At 41.6% G+C, this 17460-nt stretch overlaps 1 protein-coding gene across 5 annotated transcripts in view; it reads left to right on the top strand.

Moving 5' to 3' along the window:
- LOC147020879 (alpha-soluble NSF attachment protein-like) overlaps nt 1-17460 on the top strand; it is a 148432-nt gene that overhangs the window by 78726 nt on the left and 52246 nt on the right. For all 5 annotated transcript variants that reach the window (XM_085896604.1, XM_085896601.1, XM_085896603.1 and 2 more), the window contains 2 exons: nt 3338-3415; nt 5013-5068. In XM_085896604.1, the coding sequence (XP_085752730.1) occupies nt 3338-3415; nt 5013-5068 (134 nt within the window). The remainder of the gene's footprint in view (nt 1-3337; nt 3416-5012; nt 5069-17460) is intronic.

The following is a 17460-nucleotide window of genomic DNA, read 5'->3' as shown; positions in this document are numbered from 1 at the left end:
CTCTCTTTCTCTCTTTCTCTCTTTCTCTCTTTCTCTCTTTCTCTCTTTCTCTCTTTCTCTCTGTCTGTCTCTCTGTCTGTCTGTCTGTCTCTCTGTCTCTCTGTCTCTCTGTCTCTCTGTCTCTCTGTCTCTCTGTCTCTCTGTCTCTCTGTCTCTCTGTCTCTCTGTCTGTCTCTCTGTCTGTCTGTCTCTAAAACACATTCAACACACTTTACATAACTCCATATCACAAACAAACAACCTCACATGTGAAAGCCTGCTTTCACCATCGAGAGCCATGGCAACGAAAGGGTGCCTGGCGAGACGGCAATGAAGAGCACCACCGGAGCACAGAAGCTGACCAATGGGTGCCGCCGGATCCCAGAAGCCTCCTATGGAAAAGCTCCTGGATCATGAGGCAAGCGGATTTGGACAGACACACACCAGGGCTTATTAAAGGCTGAGACAAAGGTCAGAACAAGTGACTGCGTTTGGGAGTATTGAACAGGAGATCGGATGAGCCTGGAAGGAGAGTTGGAGCCTGTAGGGTAAGCTGGAGCAAGAGATGGCCACTCTGAGGCAGAGGCGGGACCAATCCAGAAATAGCTCCAGGGCATGGATGGCAGTCCAAACTCTTCCAGACTATTTCATCTCAAAACTATCTCTCCCTCATACTCTTTGAATACAGAGCAATCAACAGAAGCACCAACTGCCATTTTCAGGGTCTGACATTTTACACCTCACACTCCCATCTGACACCCTCACACTTCACCCTTTGCACCTCTCCACGCACCCTGTTCGGTCACATGCAAACTGGCCGGTTCATGTGCGAGTAAAAGCGGGGTCGACTCGACACCCTCATCACTCTCACTATCTGGTCCTTTTTCTGAAATGAGAGTGGTACCTATGTTATTTGTGCTAAGTTCACTGATTAAGGGGCTTTTGTGTATATATATATATATATATATATAAGGCTTTTATATTTGTGACACTGCTTGACCTGTAAATACATGCCTTTGTTAAATAATAATCCTTTCCAAACTGTCCGGGTGTCAGCTTCCATTGGTTTATATAGATAAAGTGCCTATAGAAATTCTGCACCCCTTTCAAAATTTATACCTTTTGTTGTTTCCATTGTAGTCTGGAATTAAATTGCATTAAATGAGACTTTTTCCACATTTATTTACACATCGTAACCCACAACTTCCAAGTGAAAAACAAATTCTACAAATTTCAGAAAATTTATTAAAAATACAAAAGTAGAATATCTTGGTTGGATAAGTGTCCAACCCCCTGAGTTAATACTTGGTGGAAGCATCTTTGACAGCAATTACAGGTGTGAGTTTGTTGGGATAGGACTCCACCAACTTTGCACACCTTGATTGGATAATATTTACCCATTCTTCTGCACAACACTGTTCAAGCTCAGTAAAGTTGCATGAGAGCGTTGATGGACAGCAATCCTCAAGTGATGCCACAGATTAATTATCGATTGGATTTAGGTCGGGGCTCTAACTGGGCCACTCAAGGATATTTATCTTTTTGTTCCTTACCACTCCAGTGTAACTTTGGATGTGTTCTTCGGGTCGTTGTCATGCTGAAAGGTGAACTTCCATTCCAATTTCAGGTTTCTTTCAGAGGGCAGCAGGTTTTCCTCCAGGATTTTTCTGTATTTTGCTCCATCCATTTTCACTTCTATCCTGATAAGTGCCCCAGTCCCTTTTGATGAGAAACATCCCATAACATGATGCTGCCACCACCATGCTTCACAGTAGGGATGGTGTTCTTTGGGTGATCTGCTGAGCTGGGTTTGCACCAAACGTAACATTTTGCATTTAGACCAAAAAGTTCCATCTTGGTTTCATCAGACGACCAAACTTTTTGCCACATGGCTTCAGAATTTCCAGAGTGGTTTTTTGCATACCTCAAAGAGGACTCGCAGTGGACTTTTTTGAGTCATGGCTTCCTTATTGCCACCCTACCGTACAGGCCAGACTTGTGGAGTGCTTTGGATATCGTTGTCACATGCACACAGTGACCAGTCTTTGCTACAAAGGCCTGTAGCTCTTTCAAAGTTGCCATTGGCCTCTTGGTGGCTTCTCTGGATCAGTCTCCTTCTTGCTTGATCATACAGTTTGGAAGGACAGCCTGATCTTGGCAGGGTCTTGGTACCATGTGCCTTCCACTTCTTAATGATTGTCTTGACTGTGCTCCAAGGAATCTTCAAGGCCTTTGAAATGTTTTATACCCATCCCCTGATCTGTGCCTTTCAACAACTTTATCCCGGAGGTATTTTGAAAGCTCCTTGGTGCTTGCTCACAGTTGAGTCTTTGCAGTGAAATGCACTACCCAGCAGGAAAAACCTATAGGAACAGCTGATTTATTCTGAAATAATCAGAATCACTACAATTTAACACAGGTGGAGGCCAATTAGCCGGGTGTGTGATTTTGAAGGTAATCTGTTACACCTGTGCTCATTTACAATTGCTATTATAAAGGGGGTGAACACTTATCCAACCAAGATATTTAGTTTGATATTTTTCATTAATTTTCTGAAATTGGTAGAATTTGTTTTTTTGCTTGGAAGTTGTGGGTTATGATGTGTGAATAAAGGTGGAAAAAGTCTGATTTAATGTTGGGCAGGCTTCCAGGTTCCAGGCTGTTAGGGTTAGGGTAAGGCAACAAAAGGTGAAAATTTTGAATGGGGAATAGACTTTCTATAGGTACTGTATAGTGTACAACCTATGGTAAAGCTCGGCCATATCCTGGAATCAGTGGCATGTTAGGAAGCACAGTACTCTATCTGGAGTGTTTAATTTGCCAGGAAAGTAAAGTGGGATTTGGATGCTGCACTCTACTGAAATTAAATTTCTCAGAGGGCATATGTGGTTGCTCAGCAACTCATTGTGTCATGGAGTTATCTGCAGAGCAGCAGCTTCAGGATCTCTGTCGGGGAAGTTGATTGTAAGAGCTTTCCTTGCAATCCACCCCTACGTGAATCCGTAACAGTATATAGATTCTTCACTATAATATCGAAATAATCAAATTATTTACCCCCAAAATATTGACTGATAAACTTTACTAATCCAATTGACATGTTGTGGCAGCCAAATGGTCTTGCAATCTTTGAGAAAGTAAATTACATGAAGGTGAAAATTGAAATTTGACCAAAAGCCAACAGGGTGAACATAATGAGGGAAAGGAGGAGTAATTTACTAACAGCAATATCGAATGAAAATTTGCAGATACTGTACATAGAGGGGTAACAAGACAAGTGCACAATTTTTGGGAACATAACCAGACACGTGGTATTAAATGAATTATATTTATCTAACCCTGACACATCTTGCCTCGACAGGGCAGGTTCACGATTGCAGCAAAACACCACATTACCATCGCTGAAATCTGTGAGGCTGAACTGATGGATGTTGACAAGGTAATTTAATGACAGTACCATAAACTATTTCTTCAGCCTCATTCTGAGGCTTCTATGTGAGATAATGGGGGGGGGGGGCTGGTTGGCCTTAAGGGTAAGATGGGTTGAGGAAGGAACAGAGAAAAAATGAGTGAATCATAAGGACATGACAACCACATATCCTTCAGTATTCAGTAAATCTGAAATTTAGAGTTACTGTGGAGTTTCCGATTATTTTGAAAACGATGTAAAAACTTAAATGCACCGCATATTATAACCATACCAAAAAAAAAATGCACAATAACTTGAGAGCAAAAGGAAGTGTTTGGATCGGGTCAAGTGACTGTTGATACGTTTTTTTAACTGCGGCCTAATAGGTGTTTTACATGCTTTGGATGGCATTGACCTTGATATTTGACTAATTTTGACCATATTTTATACACATATACTATGCCTATGCCTGGTGTTGGCTTTATGGTTTGGGTGGCAGGTTTGGGATCCTAAGGTCCTGAGTTCAAATCCTGGTTTTGCATTGAATTCATACCAGGTGGGGTTGATTCATCCCGTTAACCTTCTGAGGTCGGCAAAATGAGTACCACCTTGCTGGGATGATTAAGCCACCATCCGAGTATCCTGTGTCAGAGTGGTGACCTGTCCACGATTGTGCCCAAAAACCCAGGAGACTGCTTCAGCAGCACCAACACTCTGCACAGATTATGATCCTAATGGATGGATGGACTGTCTTAAACGACATATCTAAAATGTAGACACACTCAGAATTTGTAGATTTTTACTCCACGTGTGCACATGATGCTAAAAGAAGGGTTACGCAATTGGTTAAGTTTGTCTGTCTGTCTGTGTGTCTACATACGTCAGTTTATGATGGAGGAACAACTTCGCTTTTGTAACATGTTAAATCGAGCTGTAACTAAATTTTTGTAACTAACCCTTCCGTTGAGCAGTCCTTGGACAAAATATCACAGCATTTTACATCATCTCGACCATTCAAATTTGCTGCTCACAAACCCCTCCCATGTAATTTTTTTCTCAAGACTGCATTAGATAAGGTGTTCTATGAACTCTCTAGTTTCTTGTATCATAATTTGTAAGGTGAAAAACAAAATTTTTTCAAGGTTTAAAAAGTCTTGTGCTTTTTTTTGTTGTTGTTGTAAGGTCATAATTTGAGGTATGGTAAGTTTTTTATGAATCTCATGCAACAACTGGTAGATCTGCCTACCATTAATGATAATGAGCTTGAATTTATCATGTGAGAGGTTGGTTTGCAATGTAGAAAAAATTTGGAAGTTGACAAATATTTACACCTGTTGTTGTTAACTTTACACCTGTTGTTTGTGTTGTTGATGCCATGAATTCCAGAATTGGAGTTATCGATAATAAAGATTTTGTGAACACCACAATAAAACCTCAAATCTTTTTTTTATAATTTAAATGGTCGTCATGACAAATACACATATACGTACACGCAACAATAACATTCTGCTAATGTGGTTTTATTCTTACTCCCTGGCTGTATGCCAGAAATTGATTGTCGACTTTGACAGTGGTGATAGCAGTCTTTATCTTGTCCTTTTTTTTTCTTTTTTTCTACCATGTGCAGGCTGTAGCTCATTACGAACAAGCTGCTGATTATTACAAAGCAGAAGAGTCAAATAGGTGAGTTGTGTGATCTTTGGATTGTTCATGTCTTCCAACTGAAATCTTTGTTTTGATACCTACACTGTTACTGATCAGTATAATGGTATTATTTCACTGGAGTGTTATAATCCAGTATTAACATATAATTCTCAGGCAGCATTCAACAAGATATGTACAGAAAGTCCTCGACTTACATTAGGGTTCCATTCATGGAACCTTCACGTAAGTTGATTTTTGCTTGTTGAATTTCATTGAGTAAAATCAGAAGAAAACAAAAAGATTATAAAATTAATTGAACATTTACATGTACATAACTAAAATATTAGGGGAAAAGGGAATGCCGAAAGTAAGAGAAGCGAGGCCAAAGGACAGGCCTACTCTCCGGAAGTTGATGCATGGAGAACCTCTGAAGGAGAGGGAAGGGCATAGAAAAACAGAGATTTGAATCTTTGCAGCTTGAGAGGGTTACAGACTTTGTTCAGGGCATGATCGATTAATTATTATTATTCGCATGAACGCAAGTCTCATCTCGCCCTTCTCTCCTCTCATCCTGCCCTCTTTTGAGTCCTTCCCTCTGTCATTCCTTTCACTTTGCTTTACTCACGTGCTTTCCTTCTTTCACTGTCCTTTGTGCTTTGCCAATTCATTTATCATCACACCATTCGTCTTCATCATTCATTCATTCCTGCAACTTCCGTCTCTGTCCTTTCACTCTCTTCCTTATTTCTTTGCCTTCCACCCTTGCACATCTTTGCTTTCACATTCAGGGCAGGTCAGGTCAGGTATGGGAGCATGCGCCAGAGCAGCGTCCACTTTCCACCGATACTCCAGGGGTTTCCATCTCACCATACCCCAGGAAGATGCCTGGCCCATCCCCATCTCCTTGAGATGCTGATCAACCTGCTGCAACCACGAGGCAAATGGTGGGCCCGTTGGCCTCCTCCACTCATGAAGGAGGCTCCCTCACTGAGAGAATCTGGTGAGCAGGATCAGCGTCAGAAAAATGAGCCACATGTCCACACAGCTGCAGCTGATGCTCATGGACGATGCAGGAAACAAATCTCATTTGAGTCTCTCTCAGCAACCGCTCATTGGGCACAAAGTCTGACCAGTGATATCCAAGGATTCTCCAAAGAGACCTGGTACCAAATGAATCAAGTAACTATCTCAGATCCCTGGTCAGAGTCCAAGTCTCACTTCTGTAGAGCAAGACTGGAAGCACCAAGGACCTGAAGACTCAGACTTTCATCCTCCTGCACAGGAACCGGCAGCACCACACCCAGGCCCGTTGCCAGGGCTCAGTATTAAGGGGGACATATGAACTGGATGGGGGGGGGGCACAATTATAATATTTAATTTTTTTATAACCCGGTATGCTATTGTATTCATGCAGCATTGACGCATCTATACTGAGGTTGCCGTCACATACTAACCAAATTGATCTCAGCTAGATTTAATATGTTCCGATGTTTTTGGCTTAAAATTATTCGAATGCAGGAGAGCCGCAAAAAACTGGCACATTCACAATGCAGATCTTCAATGATTAGACAATTGGCACCAATTCAGGTGCACTTGTACAAGGTGTTGTCAAGAATTGTCATTAGAAAATTTATATACCAGAGATACAATGACTAAACGGGGGAGGTTGGCACCGGAATCGGTGCACTTTCAAATAAGATACAGTAGGCTATGATCTGCGATCATCACGTTAAACTATCAACAGCAAATACGACCAGCCTGAAGATAGCACAAAGTCTACATTTAAAGCAGTCAATTACACAGAGGTAAGGGCCCTGTTACACCTTGAGCCAGCGTATGGCAAGGTATCAAAATGTATGTAAAATGCTGGCGTATGCTGAACTATTGGTGTTTTTTTAAGTCTTGGACGTATTCATAACGAGTTGGACGTATGCATAACGTATTAGTAACGTACACAGAACGTTTCAAAAACATATAGATAACTTCTATCAACGAATACTGAGTGTGTTGTCGGCGTTCCCAACCTATGCCCAACGATAGTCTAACTTATGCAAAGCGCGGCAGCATATCGCCGACGATCACGTGGCATAGGCTATCAATAGGCTGCGGCTCGACGATTCAAATCGTAACCGCACTAGACATCGAAGTGTCAAGCCGCTATCGCACCTTGACGTTTTAGCCAGCATATGCTGACGTATGAAAAATTTGCTGAATACGCTGGCACATGTCGAATACGTTATGGGTAAGTTTTGCATACGTTAATAGCACGCTGAAGCACGCTGGTATACGTCGTAGTACGCCGAGTACGTCGACAAATTTTCAGCATGTTGAAAATTTTTCGACGTACTCAGCGTATGACACACGTTCAGCATACGCTGGCCATAAGTTGTAGGACCGTTACGCGATCGTTGACACACGTCGACACACGTTACTTGTAAGTTACTCATAAGTCGAAACACATTGAGGTAATGGTTAGTGTCAGTGTTCCAGACTCCCTGTTTGTTTGTTTTTTTCTTCTTCGGTATGACGGTGATGTTGACACTTCGATTTCTAGTACGGTTATGATTTAAATCGTTGAGCGGCAGCCTATTTATTATATTATATTGTAACCGCACTAGAAATCGAAGTGTTAACATCACGGTCACGCCGTAGAAAAAAAAAAAAACAGGGAGTCTGGAACACTGACGCTAACCATTACCTCGACGTGTTTCGACTTATGAGTAACTTACAAGTAACGTGTGTCGACTTGTGTCAACGATCGCGTAACGTGCCTACAACACGTTACTCAAAGGTTAGAAATAAGTTTCTGGTATGCTAAACATTACCTCGACGTGTTTCGACTTATGAGTAACTTTCAAGTAACGTGTGTCGACTTGTGTCAACGATCGCGTAACGTGCCTACAACACGTTACTCAAAGGTTAGAAATAAGTTTCGGGTATGCTAAACATTACCTCGATGTGTTTCGACTAATGAGTAACTTTCAAGTAACGTGTGTTGACGTGTGTCAACGATTGCGTAACGTGCCTACAACTTATGGCCAGCGTTATGCGGAACGTGTGAGTCATACGCTGGCATACATCAAAAAATTTCAAGCATGGAAATTTTGTCTAACAGCTCGGCGTACTACGACGTATGCCAGCGTACTATGACGTATGCCAGCGTGCTCTTAATGTAGACAAAACTTACCCATATGTATTCGACGTGTGCCAGCGTTTTAGACAAATTTTTAATACGTCAGCATACGCTGGCTAAATCGTCAAGGTGTGACAGGGCCTTAAGGTTATGCACAAAGCACGAGATATGGGATATGCAAAGCACCAAACATAACATTTAACTTAAACATCAGAAGTACAAAGCAGCTGACCACAACCACAACCGAATCCACAACCACAACTGCAACCTTTTTCCTTTTCTTAGCCATTTTCGTATATCCATGTCTTTTTTCTACTGCTGCTAGCTAGCGCTCTCCGTGGCTCGTCCCTCGTGACTCGTGTCACTAATCTCACGACTCGCCAGATTTGACGGTTGACGGTTTTATTTATTAAATGATACATACACCAAAAACAGGTTTTATCTGCATAATTTCAAATGTAAGCACGATTGCAAACACACATTTTTTTTTTTTTTATGATAAAATTACTTTTGTAAGATGGAGGGTTGTGAAGGTCACGCGGTGCACTTCATCTTTAATTATGTAAATTTGTCTTTTCCTTATTCATATTATCATATGACTATATTACATTTATAGCTAACTTACAACCAATCAGGTAACCTGCTTAATAGGGCCTCCATATCGAAGACGCTGATTGGCTATTCCTTAAAACTAAATGATCCACAATATATATATATATATATATATATATATATATATATATATATATATATATATATATATATATATATATATATATATATATATATATATATATAACCACCCACAGCATCGACATTCAACACGAGGTCTTGCGGCTGTCTGTTGTCTTGGCTGCTGGTGTTGGTGCTTGCGTTATTATCTTTTATCTTGAATGGCTCAATTATCCCAGCAAGCTGGTACTCAATTTGCCGACCTCGGAAGGATGGCAGGCTGAGTCAACCCCCTGGTGTATTAATTCAGCGGCCAACGGGGCTTGAACTCAGGACCCTAGGATCCCAAGCTGCCACCCAAACCGTGAAGTCAACACCAGGCTTCTTCGCATACTATTGTGATCCAAATACACAACTTCCCAACAAGTTTTGTCTCAGTATTCACTCCCTAGTCTGGAAGAACGCAGAAAATTACTCTGCATTGCATTCGTGGAAAACACTGAAAACTCGAAAATGAATTTGCAATTCTTTAAGCGGTGAAGCCGCTTCAACACTTGACAATTTCCATCCGTCTGTCCATCAAAACTGAAGAAGAAGAACTGTTCAAACACGGTGTTTCTCTGAAAAATGGACTCTTTTGACCCTTCGACCGTTGAATACCCTTTTAGTGAGGCTTCTCCTGCTGATTTGTCGTTATCTTTTGATGGAAAATCCATTGCACTGTTTCTTCGTTATTTATATGTTTCTTATGTATTTATTTGATTCTTGTGTTTTGATTGACTGCCTGGATGCAACTGATGTTGTGGATCTACTGATATGGATCCCTAACCAATGTTGTGGATCCGCCGCTTCAAGAGGTTCTGGGCTGAAGAATCAAAACCTCGAGGAAGAACGGTGCCCAGCTGATGATACATGCGGTCGGGAAAGTGTGTGCGTGCGTGCATGCGCGCACGAGAGGCATGTTTTTTGTGGAGTTATACTGGAGCGTTCTGATGTGGAATGTGATATACCAAAATGATCGCCATGATCTCTTGAGTTGATTCGGCTAACTAACTACAAAGAATGCAAAAGAATTCCCATGTTTTAAATGCACGCCATGTTACGATGTATAGGGAAACTTAATAGGTCCCTCTGCGGCATGGCATTCTATTTACATAAGAAATAACAAAAATAATGATAACATTGTAACAAACCATATATTATGTAATACAAATCGTATTAACAACAGTAATAATAGTCATATCATTTGGCAAGAATAATACCGAACGTATAATGTCTGCCCTTGCCCATGTGGGCTTGGTGAAAGAGAAACTAATGCTTAAGCAGTACAGCAGGCAGGTATGCATCAAGGCATTGAAGACCAATGAAAATTTGGTCCAATGGACCAAAGGGCCCACCAGTAATTCTGAATGGTTCTAAATGGTAATTCTGGATGGTTTCAAAGGGTAATTCTAAAGGGTTTGTTAATTTCTAGGCTTTGCCTATTTCATATTTAAAATGCTAAACTGAACCGCTTCCTTCGGACACTGGTGCAATTTCCTCCCAATCATAGCTCCACAAGGATCCTCAGGTGGACTACTAATATCACTGAATTCCCTTATAAAACAAAACATTTGAAGAACAAGAAAAAGAGCAATCAGAGATTGCAGACCCTCACCAGGATTGTTTTGTGTGGTATTTGTGTACTGGTGTGTTACGTAATTAATAATAGACATAACTACAACTGCTACTTTATTACTGCTGGCAGTGATGACCGGGTACCACCCACTTTGATGCAACCCCACTTTTATTGGATACCTGACCCTGACCCATGATGTTTATTATTCAATTGAATTCAGAATGGGATTAAAATTAATTCAATTCAGATCAAATGGAAGACCGAATATTGTCGGTATATTACTTCTTTGGCATCATCAAAAGGAACCCAAACAAGCAAAAAGCAAAGATGAAGTCATCAGGACAAACCTGGTTAAGATTTGGATCTCAACTGATACTCCTCTACCCTCCCTCAAACCCATCCAGGTGCAGCCAAGTGAGCTTTATTCCAAAAAAAAAAAAATCAAAAAGAACTAAGATTCAAAAAATTTCATCATTCTAGCTGCCAGACCATGCATCTGATGAGGTTGGAATTTAAACATATATTCCCCCATCACTACAAGATCATAATTGTGAGGTTTCATGTCGGTTGATGAAGCGGTTGAAGAGAATTTTTTTTTAAGATTTTCGTTCAATCCAATATGGCTGCCAGACCATGTGACCTATAAATTATTTGTGAACACCCTGGTATCTCCAAGGATTGGGGAATGTGTGTGAAGTTTCACAATCAGAGATTGCCAAGGATTAGGGGATGTGGCAAAAAAATTTTTTTACACAAATTAACAAATGCTCCAGACTAAAATAATTGGCAAAAAACATTTTGGCCAAGTAATAACGTACACGACCAACCAATATACTTGAAAAATATTCGATTTTCACAAGTAACAAACAGGCAGATAGACAGATAGAATAACACAAGACCAACCAATATCTTTGAAAAATATAGGATTTTTGCAAGAAACAAACAAATGAAAAATAACTCGAGTGACACTTGGTGAAACGGAACGGCACTCGGTATGTACCTCCACCAGGCTGACCCACCCCTTTCCCATTTAGCAATGTCTTGGAAGATAAAATTAACAATACATCAAGACGTTACTGAACTCTTCTCATTGTCTCATTTTTAGCTCACCTGGAACTTAGTTCCGGAGAGCTTATGGGGTGGCGCATGGTCTGTCCGTCAGTCCGTCCGTCTCTCCGTCCACAAACACTTGCAACTTCTTCTCTGAAACTACACACACACACAATTTCGATGAAACTTGACCACAACCTTCATCACCCATGATTTACCAAAGTTTGTTCACGGCATCAAAATAATGGGGATCTAATGGGGTTTATGGGGGGGGGGGTGGTTGCCCCTCAAAATAGGTATTTGCTTTCTTCTCAGAAACTATGCACAAAGTTTTGATGAAACTTGCCCACCACCTTCATCACCCATTTTTCACGCTATTTAAAAAATTGGGGTCAAAATGGGTTTAAGGGGGGAAGAAGCTACTCCCCAAAATAGGTATTTGCCATAACATTGGTTCATCGGTACATTTTTCCTCCTCAGTATCATTATTCTACCAGATGAGCACCCAGGGGTATTGCCCCTATTTTTACGTTTTATTGATGATGCATATTTACAAGTGTATCACAAATCATTACTGTTCTTCCTCTCCATCAAGACACCATAAATCCAGTCTGTTGAAACTGCAATGAAGCAAAAAAGGATTAAACATATGATGATTACTTATGTAGATTTCAACATTACTCATCAGATATGTCCATATTATTCATTGTCTAGTAGAGTTCCTCCTCATCTTTCATTGCACCACCAACTGAAATGGAAAATTTACTACAACATCAACTGATTAATACTGCAACTTACCTTTGTAACTGGTAAATTTGTGCATTACAAAAAGGAGAGCATCATGGTCTCTGGCTGTGTAGTTATGACTGTAGAGGGTGGAGTCCATAGTTAGGCTATCATCATTGTCTCTAAAGTAGGTGTGGTCTATGTGCCCCACCTTCAAAATGGGTTGCCTGCTGGATGAGCTGAGCGAATCGAAGCTGATGCAGAGATATTCACACTGGATTGTTCCTGTTTTTGGCAAAACAGATGTTTAAATCACCACAGATCAGAGTGGTTTTGGCTGAATTGATTACTTCTGCAAGTTTTTCTGCCAATGTGTCATTACCCATGATCTGTAGATATTGATTATGTCCACTTCTGCTGAACTGATCATGGTGATCTGTGGTTGTTCCTCCTTGATATCTGTGTGATGCTGGAACATGTCATGTCTGTAGTAAGGTAGCCAGTCCTTTGCCCACTACAGTGCTGTTAAGATGGAGGTAGAATCCCTCTATCTGGACACCAGGATCAATCTCATCACTCCTCAGCCAGGTCTCACTGAAGCACAGAACATCAGCAAGGGTAAGAATTGGATCAGCTCTAATTTCTCTTGATTTGTTGTGTGGAGAGTGCCAATTTAGGGCAGCCACCTTCACACTTGACCCATTGTTTTTTTTCTCCCATGAAGAAGGATTCTTGATGACCAAGGCATTCTCCATCCTCTGAACTTCAAGCATGGCTTGTCCAAACACATAGATCTTGTTATCAGGAAGGGAATTTCAGATGAATAGCTGGTCTAGTTAGTGAGTGGATTCTGCTGAGCATGACATAGCTCATTGATAGCTGGAAGGCTGTCTTGAGGTCCATTGCTGCCTTGTTTGTATTTGCTGCTTCTTGACCTTGGAATTTGTGACATGTTCCAGCATAGCACACCACTACGGGGAATTGAATCGCTGTTGCAGTGATGAAAGCTTCTGTTTGTTTATTTTACAATCTGTAAGAGAATTGGACTGTCTTTATTGGAGTACAGCCTGAATATTTTAGCTGGAGCTGAGGTTGAGTTTTCATCTTATTGGCAGCCTGGCATTCCTCATCAAAGTTGATCATCATTTTCCTCACATTGCCATCTTTGTCCTTAATAACAGGAACAAGAGTCCCTCTAGTTCCATTGGACAGACAGTCCAGAACATCAATGTTATACATCAGCATGACTCTGGCTCCAACCTTTACCCTCAGTATTTGCAGGAAGGCTGATTTTCCCACAGTTCCCTTGTTGCTCACTGCTGGCTTGTAATTTAGGATTGTTGGGTGGTGATTCATTGCCTCAATTTCCAAGAGTTGAGTCTTAAGCTCATTCAGGCAGATGTTGTTCTGTTTAATGACTGAAGCATTTGTGAAGCTGATGTATGTGGCTCCAAGTAAGTCAGGATGTCCTTCAGGTCTGATTATTTACTTCAGGATAGCGAGTTCTTCTTCTGTCTCCTGACCGACTATCAGACGATTCAAGATATCAGCATAATGATGGTCCTCTCCTTGTCTATGGTTATCCTCCAATGGAATTATTTCAAATTCCTTCAAGTGTGGTCTGATAGTGAAACCCTGTTTGAAATCTGGCCATGATCGTTCTTGAAATATGAATCTAGCTTGAACAGGAGACAGCTGCATGATGTTCCAAAAAGAAACACATTGCCAGACCACCAACTAATTTGTCAGGTTGGAGCATCACCTCTCTTAGACGAAGGTCTAGCATGTAGAGCATATCTGCCTTTACCATGGAGATCTCATCTATTATGATGACTCTCAGGTTCTTCAAATGTGGTCTTGTCTTATCTATTTTCTTGTCTCCCAGAGAATAGTGCTGATGTCAAAAGTTCTGTGGAGGGTTTGTCCTTTGACTCTGGAGGCTGCTCTTCCAGTTAAAGCTGTGATGAGGACATAAGGACAGTCGGAGTTGTCTCCTGCCTTCTGGAGGATATGATGGAGCCATTGTTTGAGGATATTGATCACTGTAGACTTGCCACGTCCTGCCCCACTATTTATCATGACCAGAAGGGCCTTGGTTATTGGATTCTGCTCTTTGAGATCCTTGACATGATCTCGAGCATATCTGATCCCCTTCTCTATGATTTTCCTCTGCATAAAATCAAAGTTTCTGGTCTTTGAGGTGAGGAGATCTTCATCATCTAGTTCTACTAGAATATACCCGTGCTCCGCCCGGAGTTGAATGGGTGGCAAAAGGTGCATGAGGCATAATACTTGATGTTATGGGAAGCTGGGGAGGGTGTCATTAGGGATGTGATGCACTATGGTTACCTGTCCTTAGTTTTCTCAAGGACCTCCCTGAAGATGACATTTTGGGTGAGTGTCTTGTTTCTGAATAGTCCTTGTGAGGAATTATTGTCCACTTTGATAGATATATAGGAGTAACCTCTTGCACGTGAAAATGCAACATATAGTTGGCCATGGGAAAACACGGGGGCTGGGAGGTATATTCCGAGTTTGTCAAATGTTTGGCCCTGGGATTTGTTTATGGTCATCGAGTATGTGAGTCTGACTGGAAATTGCATCCTCTGCAGTGTGACTGGAAAATTGGCATCTGATGGGGCAAGTTTAACATGATATAGGCCTCGCCCTAGACTGAACAGGAGCAGTAATCTTTTTTTTAAATAAATCTTTACTTTATGTATAATGTTTCTTGTGACATTTTTTGTGTCAAATTCACCTTCTGAGGTAGTCAGCATGTGCAGAGGAGGGTTTTACATTGCAGATGCTGTTTTCGAGGAGTGGCATTATGCCTCTCGGCGGTGACGGTCTGTCGATGACAGATGTAATGACGTCAGCGAATGACCGATGATGTCATGACGGAATTGCTCCTCTCAGCGGTGACGTCACACGTCGCCATGCAAACGAATGTAAAAATTAGAAAATCGCCCAAAATTCCCAAACATGTCTGTCTGGTGCGATCTCACACAGCCCATGCTATTCATTAGACAACAGAGCACCCGCATGCCAAAAGCGGCGACAATCCATCCGGCAGTTTTGGAGGAGAAACGTCAAATTACGCGCAGACGTTAACAGAAATAATATATAGATTGGTCTGAAGCTTCTCTCAAATGTTTGGTTTTCATCATGAAATTGATGGTGTTCTGGGTCCAAATGGAGGAAATCAGGGTGAGGGAAGGCATCCTCCAGGTTGCAATCTTCAATTTCTTTCCCCCCACCCCACTCCCCCTCTGGATTTAACATCTCTTCCATCTCTGTTTCTTGTTGCCTCCATCTGCTAATCTGGCTTCCTCCACAACTTTCTAGGTGTTCCATGACTTGCTTCTTAACTGGTGTTATCAATTGGAGAAGTTTATCATAATCTTCCTTGCATTCATCCAGTTTTCCATCGATCTTCTCTTGTGGTTCATGTGGCCAATAAAGGAGAAGTTCAGAAAAGAAACAGGCCCTGTGATCTTTCTGCTGGTTAAACTTGTGGAACCTTAAGACTGCAGGTGTTTTCCTTTTCCTCGTGTATGGAGGTTCATGAGGTTTTCTATCATTGAGATTGATGTATTGGGGTAAAGCTATATCTTCTCTTCATCAGCAGTCATTATATAGTTAAACTTTTCTTCTGAAGGAATTTGGCCTGAGACTTGAATGAAGCCTTTGTCATCATCAGAATCTAGGTTTTTCCAGGCAGGATACATTTTACAGAATTGAGATGGGGATTTTCTTCAGATCCTCATATTTTCCCTCCATAGGCCTTCTTTCATACTTGCTTACAATGTCATACATCTCCACATATATTCCCACTCTCTTCCTGGTATGTTTTGCTTTGGCACATCTGCATACTCTGGATTGTCATCAACTCTCCTGGCAGAATTTGCTTCTATCCTCCCTTTGAGCTGTGGGGGCAAACACTGTTGTGACATTGGAGTCTCTGAAGTGGAAGTCAGGGAAGATCTTGGAGATTGCCTCTGCTTCCCCCATCTGTCTGTGTGTCATGAAGATGTTCATCAATACAACCATCCTCTCCTTGAGATTAATGAACTCGTTTTGTTTCAGAGAACCAAGAAGAGTGTTCATTGTCCCAAAGTCATCATTTATGTAGTACTCAGTGATGTAGGTGATCACTGCATAGTAATCCAAGGTGATTTGCACATCTGTGTTCCCATTCCCTGCATAAATCCACTCAGAGTTGTTTGTGTTTTATTTATTTATTTGTTATACACTGTCGAGGCTCGTATGAGAGCTAACACACAGAAATGCACAGCAAGGGGAGCAGGAGACAAGAGGGGTGGGAAAGGGAAGGAAAAAACAGTGGGGAACAGAGACATAAGGAGATTTGTGGAAGGGAGAGGGATGGAGTAGGGTACACGGGGTAAATGAGATGGACACTACAGGCACTTTCAGGAAGGAAAGCTGGGAATTTGAAGGAGGTAGGTTTGTGGTGGATTAGCAGGGGTAGAAAAGATTGAGGATTTGGATGGGGGGAAGATAAGAGGTGGTAGTGAACAGCTGTTTTGAAGACCTGGATGGAAAAATGGGATTGAAGAGTGTGGAAGTTTGTTCCAAAAGAGGGAAAAAAGAGGAATGAAAGAGTGAAGGTGAGCAGTGATTCTTGATTTTGATAGTTTTACCAGAAGGGGACCATGAGCACCCTGCGGAATATGGGGGGTGGGGGGGGGACTTATCGCAGACAGAGCAGGGGGAGGGGGCGAGGTTGGAGAGGAGACAGTGGAAGACAGAAAGACCACCGACCTGCCTGCGGTGAGCGACCCAACGACTCAGCCTCATTGCAGGAGATACCAATGATCATAAATGCCTTGGGTTCCACAGCGTGAAGCCGAGAAAGGTGAGAGGCGGGAGCACCAGCCCAGAGGAGAGAGCACCAGCCCAGAGGAGAGAGCAGTACTCCATCAGGCTGCGGACGAAAGCTTTGTATGTGGTCATGAGCTCAGGTGTGCCAAGGAAGGACTTTGCATGACGGTGGATGCCGAGTCGGCAACTGGTTTTGGAGTCCAAATGGATCTTCGATAGAAGGTGTACTGAATTCTATAGAACCCCATTCTCTTTGGAATTTTATAAATATTTCAATGGATCTTCTACAGAATGTGTAATGAATTCTATAGAACATCCATTCTCTGCAGTTTTATAAATATTTAAATGGATTTTTCTTGAGAATGTGTCATGAATTCTAGAGAACATCCT

This window comes from Eptatretus burgeri, chromosome 9 (assembly GCF_056783735.1).
Source record: "Eptatretus burgeri isolate ZD-2024b chromosome 9, Ebu_testis_v1, whole genome shotgun sequence".
NCBI classification, from domain to species: Eukaryota; Metazoa; Chordata; class Myxini; order Myxiniformes; family Myxinidae; genus Eptatretus; species Eptatretus burgeri.
The sequence above is the reverse complement of the archived record's forward strand: the minus strand, read 5'-3'. Positions and strand labels throughout refer to the sequence as shown.